At 55.0% G+C, this 17,454-nt stretch overlaps 1 protein-coding gene across 6 annotated transcripts in view; it reads left to right on the forward strand.

Annotated features, from left to right (window-relative positions):
* NPHP4 (nephrocystin 4) overlaps positions 1 to 17,454 on the forward strand; it is a 114,511-nt gene that overhangs the window by 21,078 nt on the left and 75,979 nt on the right. For all 6 annotated transcript variants that reach the window (XM_078073858.1, XM_078073856.1, XM_078073860.1 and 3 more), the window contains exons 4-9: positions 1,567 to 1,739; positions 3,160 to 3,224; positions 5,006 to 5,161; positions 14,261 to 14,397; positions 16,246 to 16,427; positions 17,059 to 17,185. In XM_078073858.1, the coding sequence (XP_077929984.1) occupies positions 1,567 to 1,739; positions 3,160 to 3,224; positions 5,006 to 5,161; positions 14,261 to 14,397; positions 16,246 to 16,427; positions 17,059 to 17,185 (840 nt within the window). The remainder of the gene's footprint in view (positions 1 to 1,566; positions 1,740 to 3,159; positions 3,225 to 5,005; positions 5,162 to 14,260; positions 14,398 to 16,245; positions 16,428 to 17,058; positions 17,186 to 17,454) is intronic.

Below are 17,454 nucleotides of genomic sequence, written 5' to 3' on the forward strand. Positions count from 1 at the left end.
CATGGTAATGACTCGTTAATGGGGGATTAGTCCACGTTTAAATCACATCCTCGCAGCGGCCCAGCCTGGCCCTGCCTTACCGGTCCCTGCCTTGGTGGGGGGGGGTGGGGTGGTCTTTGTGCTCAGCGGGTGGCCTGGCACCCGTGCTTGTCCCCCAGACGCAGTTCCGGGGACTCCTCTGCATCCAGAGCCACAGCTCAGTGCCTCCATCTAGGTTTGTTCTGCAAAACCCCACTGTCCCCATCTTCTGTGCCTACGACGTTTATTAGTTTTATTTTATTTTTTCTTTTATTTGAGAGAGAGAGAATGAGAGAGAGAGAGCACATGAGAGAGAGGAGGGTCAGAGGGAGAAGCAGACTCCCCGATGAGCAGGGAGCCCGATGCGGGACTCGATGCCGGGACTCTAGGACCATGACCTGTGCTGAAGGCAGTTCCTTAACCAACTGAGCCACTCAGGCAAAAGCAGCCGGTCTGGGCTTCATGAGGTAGAAGAGCAGAGGTGCTTTCTTTCCCTCTGGGCGCACACATCAGAGTGAGGCTGGCTGGACGCAGGTGGATCTGACCCATTCCACCGCCCCCTGGTGATGGGCAGGGATGGGGCCCAGCTGGGGCTCTATTTGCATTTGAGGAGTGGGAACATACAGGTGGGAAACCTTTTAAGAGCGACTTGAATACCATCTGCTTGGCTTCCATCCAAAAAAAAAAAATCTTGTAAGAAAATGATGTCAAGGCGATTTTTTGTCATAAAAAGATGTTAGTTGGGCTCTGAACTGGGGATAATTACAAAGCATTTCCAGAAATCTAAGGCTCCTGCTTAGTTTAAAGAGCATTAGTTTAGGTGACTTCATAACGGTTACCCATCGCACAGGGATTACAGTCAGTGTCGGCGAGTTGTGTTCAAAGTTTATGCAGCGAGTGTTCCGTGAAGTGGCTCAGCAGGTGTGTGTGTGTGTGTGTGTGTATGTGTGTGTGTGTTTGCAGTGACCGGGCCCTCGCCGGGCCATGGGGGGACACACAGAGGACCTGCTGTCTGTCGGCCTTTTCTGGGGGTGGGAAGCTCCTGGAGCAGAAGCCAGCAGTCTGATGTCCTGGGTGTTGGGCGCTCCAGAGTGTTCCTTGACTCCGAGGGAGCTACATGACTCCCTACAGCCCAGTGACAGTCCTTGTAACAGGCAGAGTGACCTTCCTCTAGGGACGCAGCTGCCTCGGTGTTAATACTTTGCTAAAGGCAAAAGGCAGTCTTAGCCTGACCCCCAGGACCCTCTAAGTCTACTTTAACATAGAAAAATTCCTTTGGAAACCTCCTTTATCTCTATCCCCCTCAAGATACATGTTGGCAATCATCCCCCAAGCATATGCCCCACCGATATACATCTGAAGGGTCTCATGATTCAGGTTTTATTAGACGTTGCTCTCTCCGGCGCCCTGGAAGGGACTCGGGGTTCCCCGCGGCCGCACGCTTGTGGCATTTATACGACGGCAGAGGGAATGCACCTGCGCCTTTTCTGTAGTCTCTCGGCAGCGGGCGGATGGTCGGTCACCAAAGTTGTGGCTTCTGTCTTGCAGCCCGTGTACTTTCACACATCCTTAAACCACCCTAACGTGGTGGCTGTGGTCGAGGTGGTCACCGAAGGCCGGAAGCGGGACGGCTCCCTCCAGGCTCTGTCGTGTGGGTTTGGAATTCTTCGGATCTTTGGCAACAAGCTGGAATCTCCTACCTCTGCCTCCCAGGACAAGCGGTATCTGCCTCGTTTTCTTCATCCTTGGGGGTTTCCAGCATCGTTTTGTGGAGAATTAACTGCTCATCACTGGCCATACTAGAAAGCTTTATGATGGTCAACTTGTGGTCTGTTCCTAACGGTGTGTCCTGTGGGATTAACTGTTTGCCATTTCTGAGTAAGCCAAGGAAGTGTCCTCTAGGCTGGAGTGGGACTGGCTCAGGCCCTGGGTGTGGGAGTCGATGGAGGTGGGCTCTCACTTATTCCCGTGGGGTTTTAGGCCAGTGACCCAAACTCTTGACTCTGATTCATCATCTGGGCGTGAGAGATAATGCCATGCATGTCCTAAGTGATGTAGGGAAGGCATTAGGGTTCGAAGCCAACGGCCAAGAAAGAATTCTTGAGACGTCTTTGGTACAAAAAGCCAGGGGACAGGACCCGTGGGCAGGAAGAGCTGCACCGGCGTCGTGAGTGGTGGCCCATTATATACTCTCAAGTTGGGAGGGGTTCAGGGAGAGCGTAAGTCTCCAAGGAATTTGGAAGCAAGGTTTCCAGGGCCTTGAGCTATTGTTGGGAAAAGGTCATTCATTACCGTCTAATAAAACCTGAATCATGAGACCCTTCAGATGTATATCGGTGGGGCATATGCTTGGGGGATGATTGCCAACATGTATCTTGAGGGGGATAGAGATAAAGGAGGTTTCCAAAGGAATTTTTCTATGTTAAAGTAGACTTAGAGGGTCCTGGGGGTCAGGCTAAGACTGCCTTTTGCCTTTAGCAAAGTATTAACACCGAGGCAGCTGCGTCCCTAGAGGAAGGTCACTCTGCCTGTTACAAGGACTGTCACTGGGCTGTAGGGAGTCATCATTTTTCTTCTGCCTTTGTTTCCCACACCAGTAAGGTTCCGTGGGTGCTAAATAGTATGTTATTCAAGAACAGTGTCGCCCCGTCAGCTGGGGCTGAAGCTTCCGTTGTCACTCTGGGCGGGGCTAGAGCATCCCAGGCCTTACCCAGCAGATGCCAGAAGCACTCCCCCTGCCCTCCCAGCTGTGACGATCAGAAATATCTCTGGACGGTGTCCTCTGTGAGTCAGTGTCATCCGTGGGTGAGAAGCACTGCTCTAGATACACAGCCTTGAGGATTCCTCAGATGTTGTCTTTCGTGGGACGCGTCAGAGATGATAATTTCCCTGGTGTAGTGTTTCTAGCCCCTGGGTCTTGGGTGCATTGAGGCGATGCTGTGTGTGCCCTGGAGGTGTGTGGCCGGGAACTCTGGGGCACGGGGGCGGCTGCTCGGCTCAGCCGTCTCTTTTCTGCAGAGGATGCGATTGTATGGCATTGAGAAGGCTCTAGCAGGTGTGGGGTGAGAAGTGTGGCTGACGTTTCGGGACTGAAGGCACGATGCAGAGGGCTGACGTGCGCTCTGTGGGCTTGTTTTGCAGGTTGAAGCTGTATCACGGCACCCCCCGAGCCCTCCTGCACCCGCGGCTCCAGGACCCCGTCGAACGTAAGAGATGCGGCCCTCCCGGCCGGGCCTGCGGCGTTGCCGTGGAAGTCCTCCCGTCCTTCCTCCTGTCCTCCCTATAACTTTCCCGAGGGTTATCCGCTTTGAGTCTGTCTTGTGCTCTTTCTCAGCCTAAACCAGTGTCAGCTTAGCTGATTTATCTAGCGGATTAGGGCAAAGTGTATCATGGGCTTGGCTTTTTGATACAACTGCAGGAGCCGTGATGCGCTGGCCTGAGGGGAGGGTGTCGCTTCGCGCAGATGGCCCCGGGAGGCAGCCCCAGCCGCTGGGAGGGAGGGCTGTGGGCCTCCCAGGCTCCGGGGCGGCGGCCGCGCGCACCAGATGGAGTAGCTGCTGTTTGTCAGCGGACACGCCGGCACCAGAAACCTTTCACTTCGAGGTGCATGGGTTCTGTCCAGCTGTGCCCGACTGCAGAGGACCGTCCTGCAGGGGCACCCGCCATCCTCCTCGAGGCCCAGCAGCCGGGGGGCCTGCCTGACGCAGAGCGGGGCTTCCTGCTGCACCTCCGTGACCCGGAGGGCTGTGTGGCCCACTCTGGCTGCCGGCCGTGTGGAGGATGGACGGGGGCGCCCGGTGGAAGCCATCTTGGAGGCCTGGGGTGGAGGCCCGTGCTGGCCCAGGGCAGGGGGTGTGGAGGGGGTCCCGTGGTTGGAGCTGGATCTGTTTGGGAGGGTGACTTTCTGTGTCTTTGAGTTGTTGGCTGGATTCTGTGATGGGAATTTTGAGTATGCCCCATGGCCTGAGTTAAAAATCAAGCCAACCCCATCCCTTCCACTGCCCGCTGAATTTGGTGAAAATTTCACAGTAGAGGAGGGATTAGTCTGAAGCTTAATTTTACTGATAAAGATTGGCTCTTAGGTTATTTCTCAGTTGAGTCTAATCATTACTTTGCCAACATTTTGTGTCCTGGGGCATCCTTAGGATCAGGACTTCTTTTTTTTTAATTTCTTATTTTATATTAAGTAGGCTTCACACCCAACGTGGGGCTTGAGCTCATGACCTTGAGATCAAGAGTCACATGCTCCATGAACTGACCCAGCCAGGCGCCCCTGGATCAGGCCCTCTTGAAGGATGTGCACAAGCAGCTCCTTGTCCTGGGGCAGTGTGGGGAGGTTGTGTGGTGTGGGAGTGCCTGAGGAGGGGCCGCGTGGCTGCTAGGTGCTGTTCCCTCCACCTTCCGGAGCTCTGTGTCTGGGCCCTTCTCAGCTGCTGCTTTCTGCAGGATGCTCTCCCTCATCCACTTCCCCCTAGCTCACTGTCCGCTGTCTGCACCTCTCCTGGGGTTCGAGCCCGTTCTCCCTGGTGCTACGAGTATCGGTGTGTTTGTGTCTTGGTTGCCCCAGCAGAGTGTGTGTCCTTGAGGGCAGGGCTCTGTCTCGGAGGATGCTGCCCCCAGGGCCTAGTCCTGCTGCCCAGTGGGAGAGGGAGGCTGGCTGGGGCCCAGGTGCCTTCTAGCCCCCCTCTGATGATGGGGACCAGGCAGTGCCTGGACTTCACCACTCGGGGGTTGGGGGGGGAGGTGAGCAGGAGAGTTTTGTTAAGTTGCATTAAAAACAAGTATCTCTGTCACTGCAGTTTTAGCAGAGTTACTAAGGGTTGATTCTTTTTTGCTTTTTGGGCTGAACTAACAGAGCAATTCCCCTTTCTCCGTGGAAAAATACATTTCCTGTTTGTGGTGCTTCTTTCTTAGATGCTCAGTTTATTGGCTGGTTTGACCGAGAGGGCCGTTGGTCCCAGCTGTACACAGGTGTTTTCTCCCCCAGAAAACAGACACATGACCCTGCTTGAGAGCTGTGGCCTGCAGTACGCCCTGCGGCCCCACCCGGCCCTGGAGCCTGTGTTCCACCTTCTTCCCGAGAACCTCCTGGTGTCTGGTCTGCAGCACATACCCGGCCTCCTTCCAGCTCACGGAGACAAGGGTAAGGGCGGCTCTGTCTCTCTCCGTTTGGGGAGTCTGCGTTAGCTGAGGGTCAGAGCTCGAAGGAATCAGGCTCTGTGGTGGGGGGTGGGCTGGGCATGGCTAGGACCCTCAGCAAACAGCCTGGTAGGGGTGGTGGTGGGAGGGGAGGAGGGGAGGGGAGGGGGGAGGGGAGGAGAGGGGGAGGAGGGGAGGGGGGAGGGGAGGAGAGGGGGAGGAGGGGAGGGGAGGAGGGGAGGGGAAGGAGGGGAGGGGAGGAGGGGAGGGGGAGGAGGGGAGGGGGAGGAGGGGAGGGGAGGGGGGGAGGGGAGGGGAGGGGGACGAGGGGAGGGGAAGGAGGGGAGGGGAGGAGGGGAGGGGGAAGAGGGGAGGGGGAGGAGGGAACGGGGAAGAGGGGAGGGGGAGGGAGAGGAGCAGGGCAATGCCATCTCTCTTTGTAGTCCCTTCTGAGCAGCGTCTCGCATCCCGCAAGTCATTTCTGTTTTCTTCTCTTGGGAAATGCTTTTGTAAGACAAACAGTTCATGTCTTTATGACCAAGGTCAGGAAAACCACTGTTGCTAGTTCTCAGCCTTACTGGACCATATCAGGGGCTTGATTATTATTATTTTTAAATTGTGGTAAAATAGACATAACATAAATTTACTATTTTAACCATTTGTAAGTGTGCAGTTCAGTGGCAGTAAGTACTTTCACCTCTTGTACAACCATCACCACCATCTGCCTCCAGAACTTTCTCATGTCCGCAAACTGAAACTCTGTCCCCGCTAAATAATAGCTCCCCGCATCTCCTCCCCCAGCCCCTGGCCACCACCGTCCTGCTTCCTGTCTCTATGAATGTGACTCCTCCGGGCCCCTCCTCAGTATTCGCCCTTCTGTGACTGGCTTATTGCACTTGGCATCATGTCCTCAAGGTCCGTCCTGGACCATATCTTGTTTATCCTTTTACCTTTCCACGGACACTTGGGTGGTTCTGCCTTTTGGCTGTTGTGCGTAATGCTGCTGTGAACGTGGGTGTGTGGTGGCTTGATTATGTTTGAAAACTGAAATCCACGTGCAAGCCTCATGGCTCTATCCTGGTGTGTTTTAGAACTAGGTTCTCCAGCGGTGGGTTAGGGACAACGCCTTCACCACCAAGAGATCACCGCAGAGGTGTGCTCTGCTCTCAGACCTGCTGACAGGTCTTGACCTGGGCCTCATGCTCCTTCTGGGCCCTTTCGGAGGCTTTTTGTCTGACCTTCTGAGGAATCCAGGAGAAGGGGCTGCACCAGTCCTTTCCCACTGGCTTTGCTGGAACCTCTCGTCTGGGGTGGGCTCCCTCCCTGTTCTGTTCTGGGGAGAGCGGGATTGGGCGTGGGTGTGACTTAGAACAGAAACACTCAAGACCCCAAAGAAAAGAGGTAGCTCAGCTCCAGTATGGGAATGTTTTCCGTAACAGTGTCCTTGCACATGACTTGGTGTTCTGGTCCATGCTGGGATGCAGACATTGTTACCTGAGTTCGGGAATTTCTGGGATGGGCCTGCGGTGGTTGTCACCATCACAAGGTCACTGTTTCATCAGTGTTCCTGAGTAGAGATGATGATATATGAGAAAGGATAAATTAACGAAGAACAGGACAAGTCCGAGGAGGGGTCCCAGCTTTGGATCTGCCATGGCTTACCAAGCTCCAGCCCCCCGCCACCCACAGCCCCACATGGGAAGTCTTCTCCCCCTCGGTCATTTGCCTGTGTCCTCTTGTGAGGGAAGGAGGGGTCAGACAGGGAGACAGAATGCTGCATGGTCATTGCCGTTGACATTGAAAACAACATGACAACCTTGCATCTGGTGCTGAGACCTCGGCCCCCTAAGTACTGCTGTGCTACGAGCTGATGTCCAGATCCTAGGTGTGCACCTGCTTTCGAGTCAGCTTACGGAAGTCTTTCCGACCTGGGGTTCTGGGTGGGCAGACGGTGGTTGGGGCCTGAGGTTTGTCCATTACTCTGACTTGCCAGTGGGCTCAGTAGAGCTGCAGATCAAACCTGGAAGTACCGTATCTCGTCTGTGGGCTGCTTCCGGGTCACTGCTGGAGCCTGAAGGGCAGCTCCAAGGGCCCCGAGTTTGCTCTTGTATTTTATGTCGGTCTGGGGAATCAAAGGGGCCAGCTGCAGACCAGGGCATGATTCCAGCGCCTCACCCTTAGAGGTCACGTCTTCAGAAGCAGTCTGAACCCTGGGGGCTTCCTGTCACCCCCCCCCCCCAGTGGAGCGGCCTGTTGGTCACTGGACACCTGCTGGTTGCAGGCAGTGTCTGAGTACTTGCAACCCTGATGACAGTTTATGTTGTTGTTTAAAAGCTAATGACAGGGGCCCTGGGACTGGAGCCGTGACGTGCTCAGGCGGGCGAGCGCTGACTTCAGCGGGCGGGAGCACACTCCCTCTTCTCGGGAAGAGAGACTGAAACACGGCTTCTCACCAAGTCCCCCGGTGACCATCTGAGAAAAGAAACCCGTTTTGCTCTGCCTTCCCCTGACTTGCAGCTCGCCGGGCTGATCCATAGCTCGCACTGAGCCTGCTGTCTGTGTTATAAATCCTGCCCAGGGTCTTTTAGGCTTTTGTGACTCACTCTTGGAAAAGGGTTTCTTTGCTGAATAATATTTTGTAGCCCTGAAAGGGCCAAGGCAGGGACTGGTACTGGCTTCAGCAGTGGAATTCACTTGCAATTGGCAGAGGGTCTGATTTTATTTTGGTGCCGTATGGGGACATAGATATTTGTTCATTTGTAAAATGCCACCATACAGGAGGATTGAGTTGTTTTTAACTGAAATTTTTATCGAGGTCACTCTAGATTCACATGTGGTTTTAATAAATAATGCCGAGAGACTCTGTGTGTCTTTTGCCCAGTTTCCCCCAAATTGTAATGCAAGGTCACGGCCAGGATACGGACATCGACATAGTCACCAGCCTCCCCCCCACCCCCCACTTTGACTCATCTGTGTGAGGACTGACTTTTGAAGAGTAATTTTCAACCCGGGAGTGACTGGAAATGATAGGTCCTAGCTGTGACCGCTCTTGGCGGCTCTCTGTCACTCCCCAGAAGGAAGGCAGGCCTTTGTCCTCGAGTGGCTCTTAGAGGGAAGCTCTCTGAATCAGTCCAGATTAGCAGGTCCATCATCTCTTCCTGCAGCCAGGAAATCCATGCAGCCTCCCTCATGTGGTCTTCTCTTCCTCGCTTGGTTCTGACCTTTTTACTTCGGTTTGACAGGCCTGGGCAGCCGCGTCAGCACCGGGGTAATTGCTCACATGCTCCTGAAAGCTGCTTCTTGCAAGGAGAGCCCCGTGTCCTGCTTAGAGCGAGTCTCCATGCTGGGGCTCCTTGGCCCGCTCTCGTGGCCGCAGATCTGCATGCCAGTCACGTGCCCGGTGGCGTGCTGCTGCCTCGGTCATTGTGGGGGTGGTCTGGCGGGATCGGGACCAGGAATTCTCTCGTTTGGGAGAAGGCTCAGATTGCTCAGAGCTTTGCATAAAGTAGCTGAATGCATTGAAAGCTTAGTCATGAATATAAGTGGGAAGCCTGTTTTCTAGAACTGGACCTGAAGGCCAGGGGCCAGTGCCAGGACTGAATGGAGTGCCGGGGGAGGCTTCCTGGCCAGGTGCTCAGGGGGGTGTAGGGGTCCTGGGCCCACTTTCTCGCAGGGCTGCTAGTGCTGGAGGAAAGCGGAGGGCCTCACGCTCCCCCAAGCCTGCCGACACCATACAGGCGTCTGAAGCGGCCGGAATGCTTGGCCACAGCCCCCCGCCAGGGGCTTGGTGGGAGTGAGCCGTGGACTGGCAGCGTCTGGGAGTGGGCAGGGCCTCCGGGGAGACCTGAAAGGAAGCTCTGTCTTCTGTGCTCGTGTCCACAGGCCACCATCCGTGGTTTGGATGGCTGTGGTGCTTCAGGGGGGTCCTGGGAACCGTGGCTGGCAGCAGCGTGTGCCCAGCAGAGAGGCAGAGAAAGGCCGCTGTCCTTGCCACGTGCCCGTCCTCAGTGACCATCCTCCTCACACGGAGTCTTCAACGCGTTTCTTCCCTGACCTGCAGACTCGCTTCACTCTGACCTCTTCTTCATGGCTTTGAACACCCACCTCAGTGACGTGCATCTCCCACCCTTCCTTCCTTGCTGCCTCCCCCTGTGGTCCCTTCATTTGGTTTAACCGAATGGCTGCTCCATCCTGCAGGCCCGCTCATGCGGACGTGCCCCCGAAGCGGCCTTTGCCGTCGGCCCTCCCGTCCTGGGTGGGGCGCTGGTCCAGGCCCTGCTTCCTCATCTGTTAAACCAGAGCTCGGCAGAGCTGTCTGGAGAAGTGTTTTGTCGGAACTGTGTCCACCGGTCTGCTCCATGGTGGCCTGTTCTGGTTGGTGTCCCAAGTGGTCCTCCCGAGTCCCTGCTTGGGAGTCCCCTGAGGTGCTCCTTGGAAATGCTGCTTCCCCCACGCCGACCTGCTATTGGAGGTCATCCAAGCACCTCAGCGGCTGTGGGGCGCATCTCCCAGGCTCCCGGGGCCACTCGGGTCCTCGCCGGGATTCACCTTCTGGATTGGCCCATGTGGGCGCGGTTGCGGGTAGGCAGGGGTGGTGGTGGGGTGGCAGGAGCAGAGCTGGTGCCCGCCCCGTGTGAGCTCCGGGTGTAACCCGACAAAGGTAATTTTCACGGAAAGTCCTCCCTTCCAGTCTCATTCCCCAGGGAACCGCCCCAGAACAAACCACTGCTCCGGGTTTGGCGTATGCCTTGTATCTCTAAACGGGTTCACAGATGCTTGGATTTGTCCGTGATTCATCTGTGGATCCGCATGCGCGGGCCCTGAGCTGGGGAGAGGGCACAGTGCCGGGCTCTTAGTGGAGCGCTCATATCTTGGATGGACTGAAGCAAGAGCGGATGTGTCCTCCCACACAGCCATCAAAGGCAACAGGTGTTTTAGAAACGCAGATGGCTCAGACTCCTTTCTGCTCTTGCCTGGGGTGCCCTCAACCTCATCTCATTCTGCTGTCCCTCTTGCAATGCTGTTTGTCGGGTGAGGTGCGTTCTGACGAATCAAATGCCTTTCTAGGAGAGCTGCATCCCGGGGAGGCTGTGGGACCCTGTTAGGACCTCGTGGGGAGGGGGGCTTGTTGGGCCTCTGGGGGTGTTTCTGAGCGCTTCCCTAGAGGATGTCACTACAGGGAGTTCTTGTTTGTTCTGTGCCTATAACCCCTGTTTTCTCAGCAGTGCATGTGTGGGGATCCCCAGGGGAAGGGGGTCTGCTTTCCTGTAGGAGCAGTGCTGTTTTTGGGATTGCGTTCCCATCCACAGGCTTGGCAACAAGCATGGGAAAGCTAGCCCCAGTCGCAGAGCACAAGGGCCAGGAGTCCTCCCTGGTGGTCAGCTCTGCTGAGGTTTCGTCAGCCCTGGCCGCTGAGGTTGGGTGGTGGAGTGAACGGGGTGACGCTTCAGATGGTGAAGCTGCTCTGAGGGGGATGCGGGAGTGGGCAGGGGAGAGGCTCTGCGTAAAATGGGGACATTCTTGGGACCTGCCCCTGGAGATGCATTTGGGGAGCAAAGGAATGGGCTGGTGAAGCTCAGTGCTGAGAACTTAGGAAGCGCCGAGCCCCAGGACCTGTTGTTCTTTCTTCACGGGATACTGTCCTCTGCCGTGGCCACCCTGTGGCCGCCTTTCTGCTTGGGAGGCCCTTCTCCAGAGCCTGCACCTTTCAGAAAACATGGCCTGGAGAAAGCTGGCTGGATGCCACCCAGTCCTGCCCTGCCTCCTGGACCACTCAGGATCCGGATGGTTCTGCCCAGTGCAGATGTGGCTCCTCAGTCTCGTCTTCTGGTGGAAGAACCATCTTTCCTCTCCCTGTCTGACTTCTGTGTGTGGGACTCGCTTCTCACCTGTCTGTGAGACCAGGGTCATGACTCTTTGTTCCTGCTAATGGCTCTGGGCCTGGGGGCCACCTTGTCATGGGGGCGCTGTGCAGAGCCTGCTTCCTGCCCGGACTGGGCCTCTTCCAGAAGCACTGGGCTCTGCCACCTTCCGGACACCCGGATCTTGCTCCCATTCCTGCACTGTTGCCCCTTGAGCCGTGGAACCAGACGGACTCATCCCCAAGGGAAGTCAGTCTGGGAAATGGCCTTTGCCCACCACTATTTTAGTTTCTGTATGTGGCTGGTGAGGGTGGGTAGGTTCCCTGCGGGATGGGCTGTGGTCCCAGCACATGTGCAAATCTGTCTGTCTCTGCCGCCACCCCCGTCTCTGTGAGGGCTGGCATCAGCCGGCGCCCCAGGTCCTGCCTGAGTCCACTGCTCCCAGCGCGTCCCGTCCTTGCTACTCATGGAGTCTGTATCCGCGAATCCACTCACTCCCTGAAGTTCTCACAGTGCTTTTCCTGGTCGTTCGTGGACGTGTGCTTAGCAGCTTAAAACATGTGAGTCTCCCTCATGCTCGTTCCTGTGAGTGGGGTGGCCTGGGGCACGTCACTTAGCACGTCCGAGCCCCGATTCTCTTGTAAAATAAAGAGAATAGAATGTACAGGACAATCCTAAATCCGTGCTGGGGATTTAGGATTAGTCTGGTGAGATGTGTGTGTGTATGTGACTGTGTTCGTGGTCGCTCTACGGAACACACTGTGGAAGGTATTAGCTCTGTCCCCGCAGCACCGTCTCGGCTTCCACAGCCGAGGAGACCGAGGTTTAGAAACTGGGATTGGCCCCCAGGCCCTGGCCCCAGAGTGCACGTGACCACCGCGGTGTCCTCCCTTGTTTCAGGACATGCGGTTCCTTCCGCCTGCCAGGCAAGAGTACTCAGCCCTCCCCAGCAGGCGGTCGTGTTGGCCAGGCCTGTTCTCTTCCTGCTGATGACAGTCCCCGCTCCTTCCTTCTCGGCGCCCAGAGGGTCATGGCTGCCCTGACTCTTCTTCTCTGGAATCCCCCATGAGCGATCCCGAACTGCTGGGCGGCCCGTGGGCCCGTTGGTGGGGAGACCCTGGTGCCAGGGCCGGTGGTCCCGCAGCTGCGGCTCCCGGCGGGGGACGCGCCCGGCTTTAGCTCCTCCCTCTCTTACCTCTTCTGTCCTCTTTCTCTGATGGAAGGTCTTAATTCAGGACAGGCCTCAGACCCTTGCTGGACCATTTCAGGGAAGGTTGGACTTGTATGTTTCTGTTCTTTAAAGAAACATTGTGGCAACATAGATGTAGTGCGACACCGTCTTAGCCACTTAAACCGTGCAGCTGGGGCAGGAAGGGCGTTCACACCGCTGCACAGCCGCCGCCACCGTCCCCTCCAGAGCTTCTCATCTTGCAGAACTGCAGCTCTGCCCCGGGAAACGCTCGCTCCCTGTCCCTGTCCCCCACCCCTGGTGCCCACCCTGCCACTTTCTGCCTCTGATTTTACCGCTTTAAGTACTTCTTGTGAGTGGAACTGTCCAGTATTTGCCCTTTTTGTGACTGTCTCATGTCACTGAGCACAATGTCCTCAAGGCCCATCCAGGTGTCAGAATTTCCTTCCTTTTTAAGGCTAACATTCTGTGTGTGGATCGACCACATTTTTCTTACCCCTTCGTCTCTTGATGGGGTTGTTTTTAACTTCTGGCCGTGGTGAGTAACTATACCTGCATTTTGCATGGGCTCTGATTCATCCACGGAGCAGCTTAAACACTTCTTTTTAAATTCAGAAAGGAATGTGCAAAATTTCTTAGAAGCATATGCATATTTGTGAACTATGCAGAATCTAATGCATATTTGTGATGGGGAAGGTATGGAAAACCATAAAGAAGGAAATAAAGTCATCTGTGATTATTTTCCATACATATCCTTGCATACATGTAAATGCATAGGTTTTCAAATAAAATTGGCATTAAATGATCTAACATACAGTGTTACGTGTATTGTTTTCATCTACAATATTATTATTTTTCAGTCATTGAATAATCTCTGACAATGTGGGTTTTGTTCTCATTTTATAAGGAGGCACAGTAATTGGCTCAACATTCCCCTACTGGTGAGCATTTGGTTGTTTCTTATTTTTTCTATTATAAATAATGTTTAATGAGTATTCTTGCACATAATGCTTTGCCTCCACGTTTGATTAACTTTGCTGAATAGCTTCAAAAAGTGGAATTAGTGGGGCAGAAGGTGGCAGAGGGTGTTTTTAGGGGTCTCGGTGCACGCAGAGGCGAAGCCGGGGGCGCCTCTGGCTGTAGGCTTACCTCCCTGCAGGATGACCGAGGGCTCTCGCTGCCGCTCCCTCTGCGCCGAGTCTCACGCCAATTCTTTCCTTTCTCTGACTTCGGAATCCGCTCTTAAGGTCTAAGATTTTGCACCTTAATTCTTATGTGTAAAGCTTGGGAAGAGACGGAGGGCAGCAGAGCAGTGATGGGGACGGGAGGGCAGAGCCCGCGGGTTGCGTGCTCGTGGGGAGGCGGTCGGCTTGGCCTTCGTCCTGCCTTGGTGCCCGAGCCCGGTGGGGAGGGCTCTGCGCAGACCTGACAGCGCCCCTCACAGCCGAGGGTTGATGCACCCGCTCTGCACTGGGCACTGAGCTGCGTGCCAGGAGCCAGCGACCCCTTCCGTCCTCACGGAGCTCCCAGTCGGGGCTGCTCCCCCCCTCCCCCCAGGACGGGGACTTTTCTCTTGTGCTGTCAGCCCAGACGGTGTTTTTGCTTGTTGGCTTAATGTGCTCATGAGTATTTCTGCATGTTTCCAAATGGTTCAAGGTAAACGTACAAAAATAAGAAATGGCATCATTGGCTGTGTTCTTGCTAGAGAGGAAGTCAGTGATAAAGGGAAACCAAGCTGATAGGAACAGATGTTACCCTGCATTTTGTAATCTGTGTTCTTTGGATTGCTGAATTATAAAATGTGTTCCCGGAGGAGGGTTGGGGGAGGAATCGGGCTGTAAATGAAACCTGGGCTTGTTTAATCAGCTTGGCGTCTCGGTGTGAACGGAGGTGGGTTCTGATTCAGTGTTCGGTCTGAGTGCTGTGCCTGTGGTCTCTTCTCTCCCCGGAGGGCCTAGAGCCACGGCCTGGACCTCGCTGGATGAGAGCCCCTGGATGCTTCTGGCGGTCCTGTCCCCACGGATACGCTCCATGAGCCCCCTCTTTGTTTCAGGGGACGCCCTCCGAAAGCCTCGCCTTCAGAAGTCTGTCACGTGGTACTTGGACGATTTATTCTTCACGCTGTATCCTTCCCTTGAGAAGTTTGAGGAGGAGCTTCTGGAACTCCTTATCAGCGATCACTTCCGGGAGGTACTGTCTTACGTCGCAGAACTTACTCTGAATGTGGAGATGCAGGTGGGGCAGGGCAGAGGTGGGGAAGCTGCCGGCCGCTGATGCCGCCAGGGGGGACCGTCCAGCCCCTGGTGACGCAGTCCTGCCTGCTTCCTCTTTTAGTGGCTGGCGAGGGACATCCAGCCCTTTGTCTTAACTTTGGTGTGACGCGGGTTTTGTTCCCTCGATACCCTAACATTAGTTTTGTTATATCTTAGAACAGTCTTCATTTAAAAGTAAATTAAATCACCAAATGAGCATAGGGAAACCAATAAAATAGTCTGCATTTTGTCTCAAAATGTCTCAAAGACATTTGGCTCATTCCGAGGACATGACTAGAAGTCTTAGTCGTTTTATCCCGGCAGACCCGCTTTCTGTGAAGGGGGCTGCCCGTCACAGCGCCCAGTTCTGCCTGCCTGTGTGACACATTTGCCATAAACTCCTGGCTGTCACAGGCCACAGCTTGTCCCCACTTGGCCTTTGGACAGGTAGCTCACTTTCCTGTATGCTCTGTGTCCGGACCCTTGCGTGGCTCCCCTCAGGCTGCAGGTCTCAGTGCAAACCCGACTGCCCTGACAGCCACCTGAGTGTGCTGCTGAGGCCGCGGCCCCTTCCTCCACCAGGCTCTGTCCGTGTGTCACCCTGCTTCCTTTGTCCAGGTGCTTGATTCTCTCCGAGAGCACCTGGTTTCCTTACCTGTTCATTGCTCTATTATCAGTCCCTCTGTGGAGCATTTGTACCAGGAGGACAGGGTCATGGTCGGGTTCACCATTGCACCCAAAGTGCATCAGTATCGGCCCATTGCAGGCCTTTAGTGACTCTCAGTCATGACAATGAGTGGTTCCATCAGTGGGTACCCATCCTAGCAGTCTTTGAAGTGAGCAAGGTCTTAGTCACACGTACACGCACACACGCACCTAGACGCACACACGCACCTAGACGCACACACACGCACACGCACGCACACGCGCACACGCACGCACACGCACACACACGCGCGCGCACACACGCACCTAGACGCGCACACGCATACATCGATGGGATGGACTTTTTTTTGCTCGCTGCCCATTCTTGACAGGGTAGTTCCATATGATGTCTCGTATGAAATAGAAACACAGATGCTTTAGGAGTATCATTGTTGAATTTTATGTATTCCCATAAAAATCACTTTATTATGTATTTTTACTACTTTGTATTTTTGTTCCTATCCAACTGGTAGCCACTCCGTTACCTCCATCACTCTATTTTCATTACTCAGAGACTGATAGGCTGAATTTAGGTCTGTTCAGCTTGATTAATGGGCAATGAAGAAAATTTGAAGATTCAGGAATCATTTCGCCACAATCACATAATTTAATAAACAGTAATCGCCTGGAGGACTGTCCTTGCTCATTTGTTAAAGTGCCTGTACATTTTTTTTCTTAAGATGAAACACTTTAATATCCAGCGATCACTTTGGGGCAGATTCTGTGTTTATTGTTTTATGACTTACTGCATAAATATGCTCCCTCTTCCTGCTGCCCTTTCGGCCCCAAGCCTCCAGTGTCTGAGTCTAGGGGGGGCAGAGGCACCTTGGGGGCCGTGGGCTCCTGCACTCTGGGGCCCTGGGTCCCCCGTTTGCTCATTTGCTGCATCTTGAGAATTGAGCTCAGCCATGGAAACCTGAACAAGAGTTTGGTCTTCGGGGGGGACGGTGTGCTGGGGTGTATTGCCCTGAGAAGTATATGCCTGAGACGGCTGTTACAGTTTCTTCTCTGCTTGCCTCTCCCCTGGGAGCTTCTGCCCTTCTGCCCAGGGACTTACTCTGGGTGACGTGTGCTCTCCTAGGGGGGCGTTCCGCTGGACGGCAGCGCGCTGGAGATCTTGGAGCGCCGCCTGTGCGTGGGCGTGCACAACGGTCTGGGCTTCGTGCAGAGGCCGCAGGTGATGGTGCTGGTGCCCGAGATGGACGTGGCCTTGACGCGCTCTGCCAGTTTCAGCAGGAAAGTTGGCTCCTCCTCGAAGGCCAGGTACTCTCCCCAGGGTGTGAGGTGCGGCCCCGTGGAACTGGGAGGTACGAGGGTGCACATAACCAGGATCAAAGCGAAGTGGAGCTGTTTTTGCGTGTGAAGTGTACACTCGTCTGCCCGGGCTTTTTCCCTGGTACCTTTGTTTCCTCTTGCTGGCTTATACCCGTTAGGAGCAGACCTCAGTGTTGTCCGGTTGGAAGAATCCTGGTTTGTGCCGTGACGGGTCTGGAGTTAGCATGACAGGTGCCTCCAGCTGTGGCTGCTTCGGGTCTGAGGGGACCCTGGCATGCTTTCCTCCCACTGGGCCTGCGGTCAGCGTCTCGTACGGTGGAGAACCAGCAGGCAGGAAGTCCTGTATTCCCAAGTCAGAACCAGAGACCTCTCGAGGGGTGCCATGTGCGAGGCTGGGCAGAGGCTGGCCCTGGAGGATGAGCCTCCCTGGAGACCTGGCCGTATTGTCCGTCCTCCTGACATAGCTCTGGCGATTTGGAACGAGTGTTGATTGGGGCACCTAGAAGGGCTCGGGTTTGGGAGCTCCCTGGGGGCCAGACACGCAGCAGAGCTCAGCGGCGTTGCCGGGGGCACTTGCTGGCCCTGCCTGACCCGCCACTGCTCTGTGTTCTTGACCCAGCTCTGGGAGCCAGGCTCTGGTTCTGAGAAGCCGCCTCCGCCTCCCTGAGACGGCCCATCACCCTGCGTTTGCCGTCGTCTTTCAGCTGGAGTATGTGTTCAACGGCCCTTCCGGACTGGACGGCAAGGTGAGCAGGGCCGGGGCTCCGTGCCCTGAGGGTGAACAGAGTCGCCACCGATGTTGTTCCTGTTAAAGCAGTGTAGTTACTGATCATCAGCAGTGTGGATAACAGGGGTAGCGCGGGATTATAGAAATCGCTTCTTCCCGCTGATAGCTTTGTTAGTCATTTCCCGTCTGTATGGTAATAGAATGTTCTGCCGGCGGTGGTAATCAGTAGTTCAGCGGGCATGCACAATGGCCTTACTTCACAAATATCAAATCGATAATTATTTTGAA

This window comes from Halichoerus grypus, chromosome 5, assembly GCF_964656455.1.
Source record: "Halichoerus grypus chromosome 5, mHalGry1.hap1.1, whole genome shotgun sequence".
Taxonomy (NCBI): Eukaryota; Metazoa; Chordata; class Mammalia; order Carnivora; family Phocidae; genus Halichoerus; species Halichoerus grypus.